Source organism: Petaurus breviceps, unplaced genomic scaffold (assembly GCF_028583685.1).
Source record: "Petaurus breviceps papuanus isolate PSGF00001 unplaced genomic scaffold, PetGlider_PUasm1.0 90977, whole genome shotgun sequence".
NCBI lineage: Eukaryota > Metazoa > Chordata > Mammalia > Diprotodontia > Petauridae > Petaurus > Petaurus breviceps.
In genome coordinates, this window is record NW_027187391.1 from 37,006,330 (window position 1) to 37,022,602 (window position 16,273).

A 16,273-nucleotide genomic window follows, 5' to 3' on the forward strand; every position below is an offset into this window, starting at 1 on the left:
CATCACATCCCCACCCAGGCCTTTGTTTTTTTATAGGTTAGTAAATGAAAGTTCAAAGAAAGAAAGTGATTTGCCCAAGTTATTTGTTGGTACTGAGTGACTGGATCCCAGGCTCCAATTCTAATGTTCCACTGTGCCAAATAACCTTAGATCATTGAGCAATCTTTTCTTTTCCACCCTGATGTTACTATGACAGAACCCACCCACACTATTAAAGTTGGAAAGGACCTGAGCAACCATCTAGTCCAGTGTATACCTGAAAATGAATCTTCAGTACAATATATCTAATTGCTAATCATCTGTCCTCTGCTTGAGAACCTCCACTGAGAAGATACATACCATCTTCCACTTTTGGATAGATCTGCTAGAAATGTTTCCTAATATCAAGCTTAAATTTTCCTTTTTTCAAACCTCTTCATTATTTTTGGTTCTAACTGTAGCCAAATGGAGCAACTCTAATCCTTGTTCCATTTGACAGATCTTCAAATACTTGAAGACATATATTTTTGTGCTGCCTCAGTCCTCACTTAAAGTTAAACATCTCCATTTCCTTTAAGTGATGCTCTTATGAGTGCTAAGCCAAGGCTCTTTTACTATTCTGGGTGACCAGCTTTGGGCACTCTCTGTTTTATCATTATCCTTCCTAAACTATTCTAGATGTGGTCTGACCAGGGAAGAGTGTAGAGGAACTGTCATTTCCTTCCTGGAATATCTGCCCTTAATGTAGCACAAGATTGCATTAGCTTTTTTGATTGGTATATCCCACTGTTGACTTAGGGAATTTTCACTTCATTTTAAACTATGCTTTCCCCATTTTGTATCTGTGAAGTTGATTTCTTGAATCTAAATGTAAAACTTTACATCCCTTTTGAATTTCATCTTTTAAGATTCAGTCTAATGCTCTATCCAGCCAATAAAAGAAGTTTTTTTTAAGATACTGAATATCATTCATTGTTAGCTATTCTTCTTCATCTTTGTGTCATTTGCAAATTTGATAAGATGTCATCTAAATCTTTATCCCAAGATATGGATAAAAACATTAAATAGAACAGGGGTAACTAAGCACAGATCCCTGAGACACTTGCCTGGAGATTTCCAAGTTGACTAATACATTAATGACTGCTCTATGAATCCAACCATTCAGCTAATTCAGAATCTAATTTTGTTTCCCTCTAGTATACAGAATAGTATGAAAACTGCTTTATCAAATGGTTTACTAAAATCTTTGTAAACTCTATGATATCCCCCGCCCTACCAGTTGAATAATTCTGTCAGAAAAGCAAATGCAGCTATTTTAGCATGACCCATTCTGGATGATGCTGTTCTGGACTTAGTAAAAAAAAAAAGTTCATTTTTCCTAGATGTCCACCAATCATCTCTTTAATGCTCTGTTTTAGAATTTTCCTGGGAATCAAAGGTAAGCTTTCTAGTCTGTAGCGTATAAACCATTCCCTTTTGAAAATCAGAACATTACCCTTCTCCAGTCTTTTTAGGTCCTCCTCCAGCCTTCCTTTCTTTCAGATATTGTTGACAGTGGCTTAACCATCTTAACTTCCAGTTTTTTTAGTGCCAGACCATGAAGTTAGTTCATCTGAGCTAGGTAACTTGAATTTAGCCATGTTAACTTAACTGGGTGTTCCTTTTCTTATCTTGGGCATCAGCTCCCTATTAACCATTTTATTTCAGGTATTTCTGTTGTAGAGATCATTTCTTTTGCTTTTGCTTTTTGCTTTTTGGAGGGCAATTGGGGTTAAGTGACTTGCCAAGGGTCACACGGCTAGTTTTTGTGTTAAGTGTTTGAAGTCACATTTGAACTCAGGTCCTCCTGACTCCAGGATCAGTACTCTATTCACTGCACCACCTAGCCGCCCCTGAGATCATTTCTTTAATAGATAAAACAGACATGGAAAAGAATTGAGCATCTTTGTGTTTTCTCTGTTGTCATTGCCTTCAATTACCTGACTTTGCTATGATCTTCTGGGCATAGATTTTTATAATTTGTCATTTGCTTAGTGAGTTCCATGTTCATTTGCATTGTTCTCTTCATAACTCCTATTTTTGCTTCTCATTAGAATTGTGTCCCTTTATTTTCAGGAATTTAATTTTTGAGTGTATCTTGACCTGCCTGAGCTGACTTCCCTTCTAGAATTTTAGGTCATAGGATCTGGAAACGATTCTTCAAAGCCCTTAACCCTTTGAAATCTGCTCTCCCAACATATAAAGTGCATGCCAGACTATGCCTAGCTTTCCTTTTCTACATCACACGTACTACTAAGAGGAAGTAGTCACTTCCCCCCAAGGGTTCCCATCAGTTCTATTCTAACAACCAGTTCCTCTGTTCAATCATCTCCAGAATTGAATTTCCCCTTCTTGTTTCCTTTACTTTTTGAATGACAAAATCACCATTAAGGCTTGTCAAAAAATTACTAGCTGTGCTTTTTGGCACAAAGAACTCTAGCAAATATCTGCATAATTTAAGTCTTCTATTACCACTGTATTATGTCTCTTATATCAGGTTTATTTTCCATTTGTTAAACTTCCCATCTAGTTCCTTTTTCTACCCAGGTGTTCTGTAATATTCTTTACTGACAAAATTACTTCTGTTTCTCAATCCATTGGTCTTCAGCCAAATGCTCGCCACCATGCTTTCCCTACCCTGGTTCCAGATTTGTAGATTTCCTTGCAAAAGTACAATTTTTTTAAATATATAATACTACCATTATCTCCTTTCCTCTCCTTTTAAATAATTATGCCATAACTTTTTATTAAAGCATAACCCATCCCGAGTACATTCCAGTTATAGGTTTTTATCTCATCAAATTTCAGTGATACTCAATGAAGTTCAAGTTTATTACCTTCTTGCTTTAGGACATCTACTTCCTCTTACTTCTTATTACTTAAACTTAAAACTTTTATGTATAGATGCTTGAGGTTATCAGTTTGTTGCGGTTCTGTTTTTGTCTTTGCAATTCCAGCACCTAGCATATTGCCTGGTGTACTGTAGAAATGTAATAAATATTTATTGATTAATGGTTTTATTACTACTGGCTCCTTTCTTGGAATTTGTCTCTTTGACTTTGTGAGTGTCTCAAATCCTATTCTTTCTTTGTAATTACTCACTAATATCTAGGGTGCTGTGTTTCAAGGGAAATCTTATCATTCCCCAATCCTCTTATCATGTGACCCAAAGTTGAATGATTGGACATCTATGAGGTTTCTCAAAAACCTACCCACTTAGAAAGAAACTTGATAAAGAGGGATGTATGGTACTAGGAAGGCATTAAGGCCAGAGCAAACTCCAGCTTGAAGATGGAGTGAGGTTCTGGATAGACAGAGGAAAAGGGCATTTCAGGGAAGGAGACAGCATGATAAAAACGTGGGGTTGGGAATAATATTTTGGACTGGTCTTTCTGAATAGGTTAATTTATTTTTTCAGACAGATTTTTTTTAGTGATGGCATCAAATAGGAATGTTTAAGCATCCTTTGTCAGTGAATTTATTTTAAAATAATTAGATATAATCTTAAAATTCTCATTGTTTTCCTACAGAGGCCTCACAAAGCTACAGCTGAAGAAATGACCAAGTATCACAGTGATGAATACATCAAATTTCTGCGCTCAATAAGGCCAGATAACATGTCTGAGTATAGCAAACAGATGCAAAGATGTGAGTTTGAATATTAAAAGTAGATGTTAATGTTGTTTCATAGAATTCCTCTGTTCATATAGAGATTTTATATATGAGATTATATAAAGCTTATCTTAAATGATCACTTATTAAGTATGATAGGATTAACATTAATCTTATTCCTTACTCCCACTCTATATGTATTTTATCAGTGCATATTAAAAAATTGACATTTATGGAAAGAAGTGCCTAGACAGAGCAGATTTTTTTTTTTGCTTCGATTAATTTTCAGTGCTGCTTAATGACAAATGAGAGTAACAGTGACAGCTTTATATAGCACTTCAAAATTTGCCAAGCAATTTATATACAGTATTTCATTTGAGCCTAATAGCAACCCTATAAGATACTTCAAGTTTTAGTCTTCCCATTTTATTGATGGGGAAACTGAACTCAGATGTTAGAAATTCCTTTCTATGGGTGAAATGAAGTAATAAAAGTTTGTAGTCACTTGGAAATGATTAAAATGACATTTTGTGAGTCTTAATTGTGCTGATAGTTTTTGTTCTAATTGACAAAAGATTGACTTAGGATTGTAAAAGTAATATAACTAGAAAATTCCAGGATTTCAAAATTGAGTTATTAGCTTTTGTTTATTGACTGATATAACTAACTTTTAAAGGGAAACTTTCTAACATATGTCGTTGAACTTTTGAATACTAACAAATTAAAAACTGACTATCTTCAACGGTAAAAACAAAAAAAAAATAAGGATAATAATAACACCTACCTCACCGGATCAGAGATTGTGAGGATCAAATGAGATATTTGTAAAACCATTAGCATAGTGCTTGATTTATAGTAGGTACTTTGAAATGTTTGTTCCCTTAGCCCTTATAACCATTTTTGTACATATAAACCTCTTAGTGAAAGTAACCTACTTGGAAGGGAATGCCCAATTCTCTAGTAGTGAACTTTCTGGGTCAACTTGTGTAAGTAATTTAGGTATTTTTTAATACAATTACCAACTTGTGTGCTCCAATCCACGGTAATTTAGTGCTACCTGTATTTCTGTAGCTCTTCCAACAATGTTTTCCCATCTTTTAGCATTTTTGTAGTTTGAAGGGTATAATTTCTATCTTTGTAATTTCCTTTTCTCTTATTATTAGTGATTTTTGAACTTTTTTTCAGGTGGTTGTGGATAGCTTATATTTCTTTTGAAAACTTCATATTCTTTGGACACTTGTCTATTGTGGAATGTTTCTTAGTTTTATAGATTTGTGTCAACTCTTTACATTTTATGGATGTCAGATATTTGTCAGTTATTTAATGGAAAGGAATTTTTTTTCCTATTCCATAACTTATTCTAGCTGAACAGATTTCATTTGTGCATTAGATTTTTAATTTTACATCATCTTGATTGTCTGTTTTGTCATATGTGATCTCTTCTATTTTGTGTCTAGTTATGAATTTTTCCCCTTCCTTCTCATTCTTTCCTATTTTTAAAATGGTTTAGCCTTTTATTTAGATCTTTTGTCCATTTGGATTTATTGTGGTAGATGGTATAAGATGTTGCTCTTAATCTTTGTTTCACCAGACTGCTTTCCAGTTTTCTGAGCGTTTCCTGTTGAATGAGGAACCTATTCCTTAGCAATTAGTATTCTTAGATTTATTAAATACTGGGTTACTGTGTTCATTTGTTTAGGAGTATATTTAACTATTCTCTTCCATTGTATTTATGTGTGTGTGTGTATGTAGTAACCATTACCAGATCATTTTTTTTTAATGATTATTGCTGTAATGTGGCTTGAGGGAGATATGTTAATTCTAAACTGCCATCATCCTGCTTTTTTTTTTCAGTATTTCTCTTGAAAAATTAATTTTGATATTTTTGTCTAGTGCTATGAGGTATATCATTACCTTTCATTTAGTCTATTAAAGTATCTGTTCTCTTCTTTTTCTGACTACCAGTGTTTCCTTTATTCTGTCACATAAAATGCTTCCATGTACACATTCTTTTGCATAATTTTATTTCTCAAAAAACTCCTCATTGCTTCCTGAATGAAGCTTTGACTTCTTAGCTGGATGTTCAAAGCCCTCCACAGCCTGATTATAATCTACCTTTCCAGTCTGTGACACTGCTTTCTCTTAAACTGTACTAGTTGATAAATATGAAAACTTTCTTTCCCTTACTTCTGACTCATCCTACAAGAAATTTTCCCTGAAGCAAACCTCCAGACAAAAATAATCTCTTTTCTTTGGAATCTTATAATACTTTATATTTTTTAAGCATTTGTGCACCTGCCTTATAGTAACTCCAAAGTTTCTTCATGGTGGTGACTAGCTTTAGTCCTTTATATGTACAAGGTGCTTAATATTTGTTGTCTTTAATTTTTTTTTTGCATTAATACATTAGGTTAAATTAGACTTGGTACTTCTTTCACAGTTAACGTTGGAGAAGATTGTCCTGTGTTTGATGGGCTTTTTGAGTTCTGCCAGCTCTCAACTGGTGGCTCTGTTGGTAAGTAATCTTGATTTAATCCTGCATCCACAAATGGATTTAAAATTTAAGTCTTCCTATTTTTAAAACACCTGGTAGACACTAAAATCATTCTTGATTTAAAAATCAAGACCTAAAAATTCCCCATCTTTTGTGTAATGAAAAAATATGCTAAATCCTTTCTTATTTTATCCATTGTTAGACCTGACAGCATTTTTGCTTTCTTAATTTCTCTTTCTCAGCTGGGGCAGTAAAATTAAACAGACAACAGACTGACATGGCTGTTAACTGGGCTGGAGGTCTTCATCATGCAAAGAAATCAGAAGCATCAGGTTTCTGTTATGTTAATGATATTGTCCTTGCCATCCTAGAATTGCTAAAGTAAGTTCATTCAAATATTAATATTTACTTTTTTTTTTTTAAGCAGTCGGGATTAAGTAACTTGCTCAAGGTTACATGGCCAGGTGTTTCTGGGTGGGTGTTAAGTGTCTGAGCCCAGATTTGATCCCAGGTCATCACAACTCTGGGGTCAGTGCTCTTACTGTGCTACCTGGCCGCCCCAATATTTACTTTTTTTGATATTGTAACTGTATTGAAAATCCCACATATTAGTGAAAGTACCCTCCCCCCCATTAGCAAAAGATAATTTTAAAATTATTTTATTCTTCTTGAGTCTTGACTTGTATCCATTTACTGCAACATTAAGAGAGCTTATTTCTTGACAATTTTTGGAAGAGAAGAAAATGTTAAGTGTGCAAAACTCAAAATTAATGTCTGTTTATGATTTTCTACTATAAGAAGGTAAGAAATGCCCATTTACCATTGGGAACATTCTTTGAAGACTTAAGAAAGGTGAGAAGGGAATAGACTTTCACCAAGTAATCAGTAAATAATTATATTGAATGACCAACAAGTTTTGAGGTGTTTCTCTTTGCTTTATAGGTCATAATCGGGACCTGATGTTTTCTTTTCATTGTTGCCATTCTCCGTACGGTTTTAGAGTTTCATCACCTTTCATCCTTAACGGCTTAGAAGGGATAGGGCAGCTAATAACATCCAGGATTTTTCCTCACCACTTCATAGATTTACTATAATTGTGTTTCATCATCAGAAAATCTTTCCTTATAATTGTTGGAAACACTGACAGATATTATGTTACATTAAAACAGAAATGTGTAGGAAGACTAGTACTTTTTGCCTGAATTTTATACAAAAAGATTAAAGAATAGCACCCAGAGTATAAGGAGAAAAAATATCACTCTACTAAAAATGTTCATTGAATTGAATGCTAATTTTTTAATAATTCAAGTGATCATTGATAGTCACTCCAAATAGCTTTTGGGAGTTTTGTGAATTTGTCAAATTCCTTCTTTCTTAACAAATATTTTTAGAATTAATTTAGCTTAAGAACCAATATTTTCTGCATTTATTTTCCTGTAAATATTTATTTCCTATAAATCTTTTTGTAGGTACCATCAGAGAGTTCTGTACATTGATATTGATATCCATCATGGTGATGGTGTTGAGGAAGCATTTTATACAACAGACCGTGTAATGACTGTATCATTCCACAAATATGGTGAATATTTTCCTGGCACAGGAGATCTGAGGGTAAGACTACTAAGCATTTTAATTTCTTTCCTCATGGGAAATTATAGAGTTCATATGTTACCTAATTAATGCATATGCCTTGTTAATTTCTGTGTGTTATACACAATATGCTTAGAGTTTTCTGTGACCTATGCTTTAATTTTAAATTTCCTCAACAAAATCTTATTAAGCAAATACAATTGTAAGAGGTGCTTGTCTTTGTGAACCACTGCATAACTAATGCAACCATTAGATATTGTTAGTTGTTAACATGATTGTAATTAAGTGTTTGTAATTTTCATCATTTTTCTGAAACAAGTAATTCTTGAATTTTGCTTGTTTTTCTGGATGGGAATCCTTCAGACAATTCCCATATGCAGCCCTACCTTGGTATCCAATTTGAATCTTAATAGTTTTGTGTGTTTAAATATCATAGAAATACATTGTCTTGCACAGCTTTATTAACAACAAAGGAGAATCAAGTTAATTGTAAAAGGAAAAAGATGGTGTTTTTGTTTTTAATAAGGCTTTAATCCAGTTTCTGCACGTTCAGAATACTGCACTGTTTGGTAACTTTAGCTGTCCCATGCACCTTTCTTACACTGTCAATTGTCTATAAAGACTAGTTATTATTTACTATTATACTACAAAATATATACTATAAATTTTGACTGTCCACATCTTCCATTTTTAATATTGAAAGGTAGTTTAGTATAGTGGAAAGAATGCTCGATTTGGAATTGAGAACTGGATTCAAACTCTAGCTCCTTCTTACCCAAAAGTTAATTGGCTAGTGAGTAATTAACCATTCAAGGTTCCAGTTTCTGTTTTTGTGCAAAATGAAGGCATTGGAACTAGTTTCTCTCTCATCACTTAGAATCCTGAATCCTTTGACCTGATTATTATCACCTACAAAGTAATGTTTTTATGGCACTAGATGACTTTTAATGGGACACAACATTATGTTCAGGGTAAAATGTATTTTGTAACTCAAACAAAGTTGTTTCTAAGTCTTCCTTGGCACTCATTTATGAAGAATGAAATTATTCCATCAAAAAGCATTTTTTTCAGTAACAGAGCACATACTGGGATTATTTTCTCTTTTTTTTTGGTTATTGGGTAATGAATCTGCCTCTGTTATTTCACTGGTATAAGGAACTCTCTATCAATGGAGGTCAGCAGTTCTACAATTTATAATCTTAGGGAAGTTTCGGAGTCACTGTCTTTCTCTTAGGAATAAAGAGAATTGTGCAAACCTTCAAAAAGCATATATGTTATCAGATGGTAATACTTAAATACAACCACTCTTCCTAAAAATTCAGCTTTGTCGCAAAGTATGTCTATGAAATTTGCCATCAGCATGCCATTTATTTTATACCAATACTAATTAATTTTCCTAAGTTTGCTTACCAAAATAGATTTAAATTAAAACGTCTTTTTTGCAGTAATTTAATAAAATTACATATCTGCATGTTTTTTCTTTTTATGCTAATAAAAGGTAGCATTTAAATATCACTACATTATCTTTTTTTTAATGGTCATAATATTCTACCAACTTAGTCTAAAACAGAAATTTGCCATAGAAGCCCTGTCTGTATAAATTGAAAGAACTTAAAGAAACTGGATTATATAAGCATTCTACCAAAAATTACATAATTTAAAAAACTAAATAGACATGGTTTTTCTGGTAAACTCTATGATCTGATTTTTTTTTGTTTACTAATGAAACTTTAAATTGCTTTCTTCATTATACACTGGAATAGCAATAATGAAAAATTCATGTTAGGTTTATTTCTAACATTTTAAAAGAAAATTTTCTATTAACTGTTAAAATTACTTTTTCCTCTTTTAATACCTTAGATTATCATCATTAATATTTTACCTTTTTTTCCTGTATGCATATCATTCATCTATTAAACATCCCAATGATCTTGACTATTTTTGTTAACAATTTTTGGGGTCCTGCTAAATGTTAGGAAGAAAATAAACGTATCTAAATACTTTTAACACAGCAAACTAAATTAGTGTATTAAGTGAGATTTTCTATTTTGATATAACTAATCCATGAATCATGAGCTATTTGATAAGAAAGAGAAATAGATGTTATGTTTAATGGGTAGTATTTGCCCTATACTGGAAGTATCATAAAGGCAGGTGCTATATTATAGTTTTTTATATTTGTATCTTCAGTGCCTTCTGCAGAGTAAGTGTTTAATAAATATTTGTTGAATTTAATAAATTTTTAAGACAAACCTGTTCTATTTCTCTCTTGTTATGACTTTGAACTATTTAAATGGCATATTTGGGAGATGGAATAATCAGTATACAGTGTTTCTTTCTAGGTATGATTTTTACTTCATCTGTCCACAAGGTGGTGCTGTTTCTTTAACCTAAAAGTCATGAATGCTGTATTATTGAGAATATTGAAAGCTTATTATCTTCTTTTAAAAGCAATTTAGATAGTTTTCATTCCATACATATGTTCATGAGAAATTTGGGATTTATTATAATTTAAATATTTCATAATGAGCAATAAAATTAACAGCATTTCCTGCTTTCTAGTTGAAAGTTTTTTAACTTCCATGACATTTTTCACATTGTATATAGAGTTCTATACCAGTTGTGTAGGTGATGTTAAAATATTTTGTTTGATAGAAAATTGACTTTCTTTCTTTCTTTCCTCCCTCCCTTTCTTCTTTCCTTCCTTCCTTCCTTCTTTCTTTTTTAAACAATTGGGGTTAAGTAACTTGCTCAAGGTTACACAGCCAGTTTTTTTGTGTGGGTGTTAAGTATCTGAGGCCAGAACCAATCCTGGGTCCTCCTGACTCCAGGACTGGTGCTCTTACTGCGCCACCTAGCAGCCCCTTTCAGGCAATTTTCAGTGAAAATTCTACCTTCTAAAAGATGCCATTCCCAATCCTCATTCATACTAGTTCCTTTGCTCTGTTTATTTATCTCCAATTTATCCTGTCTGTATCTTGTTTGTACATAGATATTTGTGTGTTATCTCCGCCATTGAACTGTGAGCATTTTGAGAGCAGGATCTGCCTTTTTTGAGTTAAATTCTAAAAGTTTTTTGTCCTAAGATTAATGAGTTCAGTTTGGGCTAGGTCAGAATGTTTGATAGAGTTTATATCAGAAAGTAGAGGATTATCAGTTCATGGTTCAGCTGTGATACTGTCAAAATAAAAATAACTTTGGAAGAGTTCTGAATTATTTCCAGTGTATTTAGAGATTTCTCTTTTCCAAGAAGTTAACAGAATTTTACTCTACTTCATCTTTGTAAAGTACTTTCCCCAGCATGTGGAATTTTATGGCCTCTGCTTTCTTCTTCACTACCAGCTTAGCCAAGAAAGCTTGTAATTTTTCAGTAGCACCCATAATAAGGATTTCAGGAACTTGAATTGAAAGATTTATCTAATTTTTATGGTTAAAAATATCTACCAGGAAGACAACTAATGAATAAAACCTTTTCTTTCATAGTGTTCCCCAGAGAAAGTTTTCTTTTTCTTTTGAATGCTCTTAGTTCAAGCAAGAACAAGAAGACTTGTCTTCTTGTAAAGTAGTGAACTTTCATGTAGTATAATGGCACTTCATTTTCTGCCCCCATGTCTAAGAGACTTTTTAAAATATGATAAGTCAAAGACCAGCATCTGATAAAGTTGATCACTTTTATGGCAAGTGACAAAACTTCTTTCAAGGCTGTTGGAAGATTTTGTTGACATTGCATGTCGTTAAAAGCAGTGAACAAAAAATAAATAAATAAACCAAATAATTAATTAATTTTTAAAAGCAGTGAACAACAGTGACATGAGGAGCTTCTCTTTTTTGTTAAAGTAGCATAATGAGATGTATTACCAAGGTTTAAAGCAACTCCACCTATGCAAAGTATACAAAACTTCATTCCAAAGTTTTATTTGGCAAAAAAAAAAAAGTTTGTTTTTTTTTCCCACTGTTTTCAAAAGGGATTCACAAAGTGTTGTCAGCTATTTTCATTGAGAGGTGTTTGTACTTTCATCCATACTTACATATTGAAGGGGTCAGTGGCAAGCTTGCCGGTTCCTCAGTGACCTGCTTCAAAATATTAAAAGATATGCCAATTATTCTGTAATTTATCACGTTATTTGACAGTGAAGCCACTCCCAGATTTTTCCTCTCATATCCAACAAACCAGTTTGACCCTTCCAGTGCTCATGGTTTTACTAAAGTCTCTTCAGTAATGTGGGGGCTTCTTTGGTTTGGCAATCTGGTAAGCAATTTAATAGGGGTCTTTTTGTGAAAAGGCAAATACAGAATTTGTAAATGCCTCGCTTTTTCAAATTGAGCTTTCTTCACACAAAAAGAGCCTGACATCTTTAGATGCATTTTTAAGGTGATCTGATAGGAGATACCCTTTCAATTTTGCTTGCTTCATACTAACATTGGCAAGAAATTTTCCTGCAACATATACTGTGGCATGTCCCATCATGTTCATTAATGCAAGTGAAGCCATATCAATATGTGATTGTTCGTTATTATTTCATTTTATTATTATTTTCATTTTATTATTTATTATTCATTTTATTTCATCTTTTTTACTCAAATTGGGATTATAGATTTTTTTTGATGTTCAATATTTTTGTATGGCTTTTGAGTGATTTGTTTGATAAACCTGCATAGAAATAATTTCTACACTGTCAGCAGGTATTTATTAGTGCCTACTATGTGCCAGACATTGTGCTTAGCTTTGGAGATAACAAAGAAAGGCAAAAATCAACCTCTGCCTCAAAGAGTTCACAATCTAATAGTGGAAACAACATGTAAAAACCGCATTCATGGGATAGAAGTAGGTCAAGTTGAAGGTGATTAAAAGATGGAAGACTACCAGTAAGAATGACAGGGAAAGCCTCCTTGTAGAAGGTAGGATTTTAGCTCTGACCTAAAGGAAGTCAGATAAGCCAGGAGCCATAGATGAGGAGGGAAAGAATTCCAGGAACGGGGGAGAGCCACTGAAAATGTAGTGTTGGGAATCAGAGATGGAGTATCTTGATTAAGAAAAGAGTCTCGTGTCTGTATCACAGAGTAATATGAAAGGGAGTAAAGTATATATAGGAAGATTGGACAGGTAGCAAGGGACCAGGCTATGAAGGGCTTTACAAGCCAAATAAGAATTTTATTTTTGTTTCTGGCAGTAATAGGGAGTCATTGGAGTTTAATGGATCAGTGTATGGCTTGGTCAGAAAGGATGATTTTTTTTTCTTCATACTCTGTTTATGTATATTTATGAAGTAAAAAAAAAAAACCAGAATGTTATATATGTAGTGTTAGTGTATTCATTATTCCATGAAAATAATGCACATTTTTAAATTGCTTCTCAAGAAAACTGAATTATGTCTGAAATGAGAACCACTATTTCTAGGAAGGCATGAAAAAATCCAAATTTCAAGAATAATGTGATTCCTAAGTTATTAAGCTATTAGAATTGTTAAAGATTTAGATAAATTATAAGGCTAGCCTTATTTTACTTGTGATAAAAAGTAATTGGATATCTTATACTTTACTTAATTAACATTTTGGTCACTGTTTTCTCCAGGACATTCAACTTCTAGCCCCGTTTAAATACCTAGTTCTCAATCTTTCTCTCCTCCAACTCTTGCCTTTTTACTAGGAGAATTCAGTATCCATTTTTATACTCCCTCAAAACATCCTAACTTCCTACTTCCTCAGCTTACTTCTCTACACTACCTTAGCTATACACAAAGATGGTTCTACCCTTGACATCACCATCACCCACAAGTGTTCTACACTAGGACTTCTTAAACTTTTTCTACTAATGACCCTTACCCAAGAAATTTTTATGAGATCCCATTATATAGTTATAAAAAATACGTATACAAATTCAAACATTTACTGATAATAAATCACAAAGAAACTTATTTTAAAACAGTTCTTTCTTTGATTTATATATAATTTTACCATTTATTGAAGATGAAAGCAAATTTACATACTAATGAGATGATGTGCTTGTTTCTTTTTACATAAAGAATTATATTTTGATGGAATATTTGATACTGCAGGACGTAGAGCATCTTCAGTGTTTTTCAGAGTTGATCAGTACTTTGATTTCATAATGATCAGTACTGAGAATGCTGCTTTGCATACATATATACTACAAAATGGCAGAAGTATGTTTAGGACCATTTCATAAATTGTTGGAAATTCTGTTCTAATCCCAATCAAAATTCATTTAATAAGGGTTTGTATGTACAGTAAAAGCACTGCAATTCATAACATACAATAGTCTCGAATCTGAGCCAAGGTGTTTCTGGAAGTGTTCATTGGCATTGTGTGACATGATGGCAAGCCAAGTGCGCCTTGTTGTATGTTTAGAACCAAGGCTGCAGTGAAGTCGCATGATGTATACTTCCAGAAACATCTTGGATTCATTACACGTTTGATTTTGAATTAATTTTTTGGTTATTTGCATTCAGAAACCTTTTACTATTGCCAGATTTTTTATGGCCCCCCACATTCAGTTATGTGACCCCATGTCAAGTCGTGACCCACAGTTTAAGAAGCGCTGTTCTACACTTCCTAGTTTATGAACTATTAAATTCCTGTTTACTCACAGGATGCACTGCACCTTCCCTCTTATTAATGTGCTTTTGAAGGAAGCTGAAAAAAATCACAAAGCCATATTTACTGGTTCCACAAATTTATATTACGTAATTTCATCTGAGGGCATTTGCCAAGAACTCTCTTTATCTCATATTATTCAGATGCCTTTCTTCACTATCTCTTCCTTCATATCTATCTCATATGAAGAGGTAGCCGTTGTCTTAGACAAGACAAACTCCTTTACAGGGAAAAGTAGATCTCTGTCCATCCTGTATTCTCCAACAGTTTGCCCTCTTTCTTCCCCCACTTTCCCACTAATCTTTAATCTCTCCTTGTACTCATTTTTTCTTTACTTCATAAAACACACATAAGTCTACTGTATCCTCCAAAAACTTAGGTCATCTGCCAAACTACTATCATTTTCCATGTCTCCTCTCTTTCTTAACTCCTTGAGAACCCTGTTTATAATCAGTACCTTCACTTCCTTCTCAATTCTCTGCATTGTGGCTTCCAGCTCCATCCTTCAACAAAACTGCTCTCTCTTAAAGTTACTAGTAGCCTTTTCTTAATCCTCATTTTCTTTGTTCTCTCTGTCATTTCTGACACTGCTGCTAACCTTCTTTTCTTTGATAATTTCTTATCTTTTAGGTCTTCCCTTCACTGCAGTCTCCTGGCTCTCTTTCTCCTTGTCTAATAGGAACTGTTCCTTCTCATTCTTCTTTACTGGATCTTCATCCATATTATTTCCACTAAACATGAGTCCCTCAAGACTCTGTCCTGGGCCCTTCTTTCCCTCTATATTATTTTACTTAGTGATGTCATCAGCTCTGTTTATACAGCCCTGACCTCCATTCTCACATTTTACTGTCTATGGGACATCTCTATAATTGAATTTTTAAAATTTGTCATGTTCAGAATTGATCTCCTCTATCCCCACAGTCCTTCCCTCTATTCTTCCCAAGTTCCCTATTACTGTTAAGAATAGCATGGTCTTTCCCACTCACCTAACATAGCAACCCAGGTGTCATCCTCACCTCCTCGTGTTACTACCCATATCTGATCAGTTACCATGCCCTATCACTTCTAACTCCCAACATGTCTCACAAATATGCCCTTCTTTACTCATAGGCATAAGATGGTGCAAAATCTGTATCATTGCTTAATTTGTTAGCAGTAAAAACAATACTTTAAATTCATAGAAACAGCTCTGTGGTGTAGGAGATTGAGTGTTGGACCTGAAATCAGGAAGAATTGAGTTCAGTTCCTTCCTCAGACGAGTCACATATCCTCTCTCCACCTTGGTTTCCTCAACTATAAAATTGCAATAATTGTATCACTACCTTCTGTGATTCTTGTATCAAATGAGGTGACACATGTAATGTCTTTTGCAGCCTGTATTAATGATAGCCATTATTAAATAACAGACTTAAACAGTTGCTTCCACTGTCAGATATGTTGGAACTTTTTTTTGTCTACACTTATAGCCTGGCATTTATCTGTGTTGCAAAAGGCCAATAATGCCTTATGTTGAATTATAATTCTTACTTGAACTTCCAAGTTTTACAAAATTTTAACAAACAATGAAAACAACATATCTCTTTCTATGAGTTGATCTACAAACAGTTGTAGGTAGGGAATACTAGAAAACAGATTGGATGTCTGGGTCACCGGTATGAGAGTACATGACTTCATTTGGTGGTAAATGGCTACTTGGTTCAGAGTTGGGCAGCTCTGATTTCTTCTGGCAATAGTCATGGGTATTCATAATACTAACTCCGGCTTGTTGCCTTCAGTGATAATTGTAGTAAATGCCAAATTTCATCTAGATGTTTTTATCTGTCATCAATAATCAGTTACCACGTATTTGGGTGTATACTACTACATGCTGTTTTCCTTTTCATGTCTAATGTATACTGATATTTGTTAATAGTCATGTCAGATTTTAGATTTGTCACTTTACTC

General features: G+C 33.5%; 1 protein-coding gene across 1 annotated transcript in view; it reads left to right on the forward strand.

The window, feature by feature from the left end:
• Positions 1-16,273, forward strand: part of HDAC2 (histone deacetylase 2) — a 56,328-nt gene that overhangs the window by 18,355 nt on the left and 21,700 nt on the right. The window contains exons 3-6 of the mRNA XM_069077016.1: positions 3,549-3,666; positions 6,071-6,145; positions 6,367-6,505; positions 7,594-7,735. Coding sequence (XP_068933117.1) covers positions 3,549-3,666; positions 6,071-6,145; positions 6,367-6,505; positions 7,594-7,735 — 474 coding nt within the window. The remainder of the gene's footprint in view (positions 1-3,548; positions 3,667-6,070; positions 6,146-6,366; positions 6,506-7,593; positions 7,736-16,273) is intronic.